Raw genomic sequence first — 7,686 nt, forward strand, 5'->3', positions numbered from 1 at the left:
TTCGTGGGTTCATTCTTCATGCTAGTGCCTCCTTTATCTGAGTGATGTAAAGGTCTAAAAACCTTGAATACCAAGTAATCCTCACGCATCCTCAAAACTAGCTCACCTTTTTCCATATCAATTAAAGCTCTCCTAGTGGCAAGAAATGGTCTTCCAAGGATTAGAGAATCATTTGCATCCTCTTCCATGTCAAGGATCACGAAGTTTGCAGGGAGGAAAAGCTCTCCAACCTTGATCAAGATATTCTCTACTATTCCATATGCTTGTTTTAGAGACTTGTCTACCATTCGTAGTGCTATCCTTGTCGGATGCGCCTCTTAGATTCTGAGCTTCTTCATTACAGACAAGGGCATTAGATTGATGCCTGTACCAAGATCACACAGGGCCTTGTCAAAATTGATGTTCCCAATAGTGCATGAAATCTGAAAGATTCCTGGGTCTGGCATCTTCTTTGGTAAATTACTCTGAATCAATGCACTGCATTCCTCAGTCAAGACCACTGTTTCATCTCCCTTCAGGGTCTTCTATTCAAAGAGTAAGCCCTTCATTAACTCAACATGCTAAGGCATATGCTCTAGTACCTCAACAAAAAGAATATTGATCTATAACCTTTTGAAGACTTCCAATATTTGCGAGAATTGCCCATCCTTGGTCTCCTTTTGGAACTTCTGAGGGTATGATGATTTTGGCTGTGGCTCGGATGCCTTGGGTGAAGTGTGTACTATGGTGTCTTTAGCCTTTTCTATAGCTTCAACAACTTGTGCTTCCTCTTTTGCCACGGGTTCACCAGTCACTATGATGGGCTTGCATTCTTCCTTTGGATTTAACGCTGTGTCACCAGGAAGAGTGTTTGGAGGTCTCTCAGGTATTTGCTTGCTCCACTGACCCACTTATACTTCCAAGTTCCAAATTAAAGCTCTGGTCTCCTGCATGAAACTCTGAGTGTTCTTGAAAAGTTCTACAACTATAAAAGCTAGATCAGGAGTGTTCTGAGGCTGGAAAGTCACTTGTTGATGCTGAGAGGGTTAGAACTGGCAGTTGTTAAATTTATTTTGATTGAAACCGCCTTGAGAGTTGTTGTTGAAATTCAGATGAGGCTTCTAGGGTTGCTCTCTCCACCAGAAATTTGGGTGATTCCTCTATCTCTGATTAAATGTGTTAGAGTAAGGATCATTACCAGGATTTCTGGAGGAATTTCCATATAGTTAACCTGTTTAGGAGTTGGTTGAGCATAGCCATAAGTCTCCCGTTGGTTGAAACCACTACTCATGTCATAATATGCATCTTGAGTATTAACAGTCGAGACTTGCATCCCACTCAAGTGCTGAGTAATCATGCTGATTTGTTGAGACATGGCCTTGTTCTGTGCAAGAATGGCCTCCAAAGTATCTAGCTCCATGACTCCTTTCTTCATAAGATTCCTCTCAGAGGTGTACAAGTATTGGTTGTTAGAAACCATCTCAATTAACTCATCGGCCTCTTTAGGGGTCTTCTTCATGTGCAGAGAACCACCGACAGAATTTTTCAGAGACATTTTGGCCATCTTTAAGAGTCCATCATAAAAGATCTGCAACCTAATCCAGTCTGAGGACATGTCAGGAGGGCACTTCCTAATCATTGACTTGAACCTCTCCCAGGCTTCATAGAGGGACTCGCCATCTCTCTGTCTGAAAGTCAGAGCATCTGTTCTCAGCTTAATCAGCTTCTAAGGAGGGAAGAACTTGGTTAGAAACTTTTTAACCACCTTATCCCAAGTGTCCAAGCTTTTCTTAGGCTAAGTATCAAGTCACTGCTTCGCTCTATCCCTCATAGCAAATGGCAAGAGCATGAGCTTATAAACATCTGGATTCACTCTATTAGTCTTCACAGTATCACAGATCTGCAGGAAATTGGAGATGAACAAATTTGGTTCTTCCTGCGGGAGTCCATGAAACTGATAGTTTTGTTGCACCAGAATGATCAACTGTGACTTCAGCTCAAAGTTATTTGCGCTAATTGGGGCACCACAATACTGTACCCATAGAAATCAGGAGTGGGGTAGTGTATGAGCCAAGCATCTTTCTAGGCTGCTCATTACCATTCGGATTCTCAACATTAGTGTTAGGATCCATGGTGAGCTCTTCAGCTTCTTTCTCAAAAGCCTCCTTGAGATTCTCTCCGGCTTTGTAAGCTCTAGCTTGTTGCAAATGTCGCCTCAAGGTCCTCTCTAGTTCAGACTCAAATTTGTTCCTGTTCCTGCTCATAAACAAACAAAAATAAAATTAAGGTGGAAATCTCGACATCAGAGTGTAGAGAATTTCCCGTGAGGTATCCCGTGTAAAAGAAATAAAATAAAATAAAATAAATTATTAATACTAAAAATTCGAAATTAAAGAAAAATAGGAACCACTAATTTCGAAAATTAAGAAAAGAAAATTAATCAGGAAAAACAAAATAAAACTACTAAAGGGGGACACCAAAATTAAATTCAAAAATTAAAGAGAAAAATTTTAACTAAAATAAAGTTAAGAATTCGAAGAAGAAAATTTAGAACAAAAACAAATAAAACTAAAAATTAAAAGCACCAAACTTAATTTCAAAAATTAAGGAAAAGTTTTAAAATAAAGTTAAACTAAATTTTCGAAAATTAAAGAAGAAAGAAAAAAAAATAAAAAGCTAAAAATTCCTAATCTAAGAAATCAGACAACTGGTAGTTGTCAATCACAATCAATCCTCGGCAACAGTGCCAAAAACTTGATGCGAATTTTTGAATACCCACAAATTAACTGGTAAGTGCACCGGGTCGTATCAAGTAATACCTCAGGTGAGTGAGGATCGATCCCACGAGGATTGATAGACTGAGCAACATTGGACGAATGATCCACTTAGTCAGGCTAGCAGAAAGTTATGTTTTGAGAGTTGTAAAACGCATTAAACAGTAAATTTAGAGAATTAAAAAGCAAATAATAAAAGTGGTATGAAAATATATGAGAGAAAACAGTTAAGGCTTCAGAGTTGTTTATTCATCTGGATTAAGTTTTTTTACCAACTATTTTAATCATGCAAGATTCGTTTCACAGCAAACTATAATTGACTAAATCCTAATGTCTTAGTGATTTAGTCTCCTCTAACCCAACTTAACCGTCAATGTCTTGGACACTTAATTTAGATTAGAGGGTGAAGAGCAATTCTAGTTTATGGCCACAAAAACCCTAATTACCCAAAGCTAAACGGATTATATGTCACGTATCCAGATTAGTTCAAGTAATTAGCAATTTAGGAGGAATTTGCTTTCAAGTTATTGTTCAAGCGAGATAGCTATGTCTAGAATCCCAAGAACACATGTAGAATAAGGGGTTATACTATCGTTCTACCCAGATTCATAAGATGAAGAACGAAAGCAATTCTTGAAACTGAATCAATACATTAATTAAAATAGAAAAGTAATAGTCTTAATTCATAGAAATAAACAGAGCTCCTAACCTTAACCGAGGAGGTTTAGTGGCTCATGACTTACAGAGAAAATAAGGGTTCTGAAAAGTAAAACGTGCAGAAGTATGAAGATCCTCCTAAAGGGTAAATCTTTTCCCTTTTATATCTAACCTAATTTGATTTGAAACTAAAATAAAATAAGAAATCCTAAACCTAAAGGATTTTGTTTGTAAATAAAATTACAAAAATAAAAGATAAGATAACACTAAAAGCTAAATCCACTAAAGATGCTCCTTGAGTGGGACAACTAAATGCTCCTGTCTTCACTGATTGCTGGCGCTAAACGCCAGCTAGGCGTTTTGCTCCCAAGGGGAAAGCTTTGAAACTTTTCTTTTTTGCTCAAAACTCTACCAAATTGATCCAAATTTCACCTGAAATAATAAAAACACCAGAAAAAGTCAAAGTAGCATCCAAAGAGGGTTTTAACACTAAAATGTAACTAAACTTACTAAATTCCAACTAAATTTAACTAGAAAATAAGCCTAAAATGGGTATAAGATATTCACGTATCACCTACTCTCACTGCAAGAAAACACCTCTATTGCCATGCTTTTAAAGCATGGCGAAAAGCTGAAAAAAGCGTGATGATACCTTTTCGCCACGTTTTTTGAGCTACCGCCACGCTTTTGAAAGGGTTATATCTGCAAGCTTGGTGGTTGCTCTATCGCCACGCTTTTGCTAACCTATCGCCATGCTTTTTTTTCCACGTTTCTTACAGATTGCCACGCTTAAAAGTATGGCTATATATGAGATATGTCCACGTTTTTATAGCGTGCCAATAGAGAGAGATATGCCTAGCTTTCAAAGCATGGCAATAGAGGGAGATATGACCATGCTTTTAAAGCGTGGTGATAGTGAGATATGGCTATGCTTTTTAAGTGTGGCAATAGCCTTATCAGATTAAAAAAAACCTTTTCTGACTTTACCTTTATTGCTGCACAATATAAATTTTCAGTCATTTTTTATTACCAAATCTATAAATATAGTATGCAATTTTTATTACAAGACAAACCAAATAGTAATTAGTGACAAATATAATTTTTTCTATAATTATTTTATACATTAAAAAAATAATACTCAAATACAAAATAAATCCCGAGTTCAAAACTCTGATTTCTCAACAAGCTTCTCAACCTGAGCATAAAAGCACTAAGATATGGGAGAAAAGGGTTAAATTTCAAAACTAAAAACTGAAGAAAAATATAGAAACAATACAACTTAAACCCTAAGTCCTTTGCTATTCCTCCTTCCTCTAGTCCTCTCATACTTCCTTCCCTTAGATTGTACATAAGGCTTGGTATGGCTGTGAGGAACACCAAGAGCAGGACCAAAGTGTTTCACAGCTTCCTTGGACTTCTTTGGGCCTCTAAGAAGGACCTACATTCATACAACAATATATAAACCAAATTAACCATCTAAAAACTAATCACTTCAACATTTCCAAATCCATCCTATCATAATGCATAGTACCATTATAATTCACAAACGAATCTATACTTGGTTTTATGTGATTCATTCAATCAAACGATATAAATATTGTTTGAACCAGTCCAGCTCAAATATCCATTGATAGGTTTATATATCATAGTCATAGACATAATTTGAAACTAGTAAGTGGATTATATATCTAATCTACACATACTACGTTCTGTCCGAGAGGTGCCCTAAGTGCAAGCTGATCAAATGTCAAGCATTCACCACCAACCTTCTCTATTCTAGCACATGCAGTCTCTATAAACCTGAGTGTAGTAACCTTCAATGCAAGAACTTCATACACTTTGATATCATCAGTTACAGTTCCCACTACCACGGCAATTTTACCTTCCTGAATAAAAAAAAAAAACAAACATCCAGTGGAGAGTATAAGTACTCAAAACTTAAAAGAATTCCTATCTTACCACTGAGAAAGATAAGAGAGGAAAAAACAAACCTTGCCCTTCACAAAGTTAATCAAGTGACAGAGAAAGTGAAGGCTAGTTAACCTTGCTCACGAACAAGCGTTTCAGTATCACAGCATTGAAATTGCTGCCGGTCCTCCTCACAAGGAAGCGGTAAAGCTGATCATGTCACACCAAATCAAAACCGTTTAAATGCATACTTTGATAAACAACAAATAAATCTCTAAAACAGATCAAAATTTGCACAATTTATAGTTAAAGGAGTTCCCTTAGTATAATGAAAGGAATAATCCAATGTTATTCAGCATTAGCATGGTAAAGAATATCAGCATCATTAGGAACCTTTCAAATTACAAGCATTAAAGTATTACTAAAAAGCATAAAATATAACGTTATTAATTAGAATTTGGTACATATTAGAGCATGTGTTTGTTTCAGATCCTGATCTGCAATCCAGAAATTAATGACTTGTAATGAGCTAAAATGGACACTAGAAATTATGCATAGCAAATATAAGAACTCCCTGGGTGCAGTATAGCAAACATCCACATGATTAAATCGTTCAAAGAAGAAAAAAAATTAACTATATGATGAAATTTATCCGAGCAAGAAACACAAGCAGGGATTTATGGTTTTTAATAATTTTTAAATGATTGGCTCTATTCAAATCAAATACATAGCAGTGCAAATGAAACAGCCCGCTTTCCCCAAAAATGCCTAAGAATTAGCAAAGTTTAAGTATAAATGAACAAAAATCTCTACCTAAAAATGCACAATTGTGGATTTTACAAGCCTTGTGTTGAATTGGAAGTCATAGAAGGCCTTTCCCTTCTACACTTCCAAACACTCCTGCCAAACAACTAAAGAAAGTGATAGAGAGGTAGAAGAGCAAGAAGAAAAGACTATAGAAGAAGCATGACGTGGTTATAAAACCAAGAAAACTATACACTAGTTATTAAGAGCTTACTCACATATATATAACATTATTGTAATAAAAGGAAAAAGAGTTATTCATTAGTGAGGAACAGAAACACATACATTGGACAAATATGAGAAATAATTAAGCATTGAAATATTTTAATTAAAATTAGAACAAATCAACAATAATCAAAACATGTTTTAATTATAATCGAACCAAATAAGGATAACAAATCAACAATAATCAGAATAAGTTTCAATTAAAATCAGAATAAATAAAAAACAAACAAGGAGAACAAAGCAACAATAATCAGAACATATTTTAATCTGACCCAAACATGGAGAACAAATCTACATTATATGTAATTAAAATAAAAACAGATCAGAATCAAACAAAGAGAACAAATCAACAATAATCAGAAGTTCAGAACAAAAAATCTACTTTATAAATTATAAAAACAAGTTCTGAACAAATCTAGCATTATAAATTATAATAAAAATAGTTAGACCTTAATCCTAGTTTAGAAAAAAAAAGTTTAGAATCATTACCAGAACCAGCGCCGAGAAGAAGAAGAGTGGCTGAGCAGGGGCTTGTGACCTTCCTCACCAAAAGAGCATCAGCGCCGAGGAGAAGAAGATGAGCAGTGCCAAGAAGAAAGAAGCAAGAGTAGAATAGGAGTAGGAGCATCGAGGAGAAGAGGAGTAGTAGTAGAGCAGTTACCTTCACACTTCGCGGCCGCTGTTGGTGGCGATGTGACTAAGGTTCTCTGGTGAGCAGTGCAACGCAGAGAAGCTGTGCAGCGCGGAAGCAGAGTAGCCAGTTCCGAGAAGTAGTCCAGCAGAAGCAGAGCAGTGCCAGTTTCAAGGAAAAACATAGTGAGGCCAGTGACAGTGGCCCGTGGGTGTCTGAACGATGGCCAATGGTGCCTATGCGTGCCCTAATATTGAGAGAGATAGAGAGCAAGCCAGAGAGGAAACTGTGTGTCGTGATGTGGTCTGTATCATAAAATTATTTAAATTTGGGGTTTATGGTGGGACCAGCAATAGTGGGAGTGCCGACAGAGGCATTGTAAGCGCCGGCGATGTTCTTCGTTCTTCAGGGGTTATTAGGGTTTCGTCGTCAGTGCAGGGGTTGTGAGTGACAGAGGCATTGTTAGGAGTGAGAGAGTCTCGAAGCGTGTTTAGGGTTATTAGTGTTTTTTTTTAAACCTTTTGGCCATGCTTTTAAAGCGTGCCAAAAGAGTGACAGGAAATGGCCATGCTTTAAAAATGCTACTGTAATGAAACCATGTTGCCACGCTTTCAAAATGTCCTTTTTTCTCTCTATGGCTATGTTTTTGAAGCATGGCAGAAAAAAACGTGGCCACAGGCCTATTTTCTTGTAGTGTCTCTACAATTT

At 36.6% G+C, this 7,686-nt stretch overlaps 1 protein-coding gene across 1 annotated transcript; it reads right to left on the reverse strand.

Annotated features, from left to right (window-relative positions):
- Positions 4,526–7,162, reverse strand: LOC107633146 (60S ribosomal protein L18-like). The gene is made up of 5 exons (XM_021117296.1): positions 7,009–7,162; positions 6,797–6,803; positions 5,402–5,453; positions 5,117–5,296; positions 4,526–4,848 (listed from the first exon to the last, which is right to left on the reverse strand). The coding sequence occupies exons 1-5, from the start codon at positions 7,160–7,162 to the stop codon at positions 4,690–4,692; spliced, it is 552 nt and encodes a 183-aa protein (XP_020972955.1). The 3' UTR covers positions 4,526–4,689.

Source organism: Arachis ipaensis, chromosome B03, assembly GCF_000816755.2.
Source record: "Arachis ipaensis cultivar K30076 chromosome B03, Araip1.1, whole genome shotgun sequence".
Classification (NCBI taxonomy): Eukaryota; Viridiplantae; Streptophyta; class Magnoliopsida; order Fabales; family Fabaceae; genus Arachis; species Arachis ipaensis.

Excerpts from the sequence above, each read along its gene's own strand:
- LOC107633146 (XM_021117296.1), bottom strand. The coding sequence starts at position 7,162 with ATGTTTTTCCTTGAAACTGGCACTGCTCTGCTTCTGCTGGACTACTTC. Across the intron at positions 5,297-5,401 it reads TTAACTTTGTGAAGGGCAAG|GAAGGTAAAATTGCCGTGGT; the intron begins GTTTGTTTTTTC and ends TTTTTTATTCAG. Across the intron at positions 4,849-5,116 it reads GGGCACCTCTCGGACAGAAC|GTCCTTCTTAGAGGCCCAAA; the intron begins GTAGTATGTGTA and ends GTATGAATGTAG.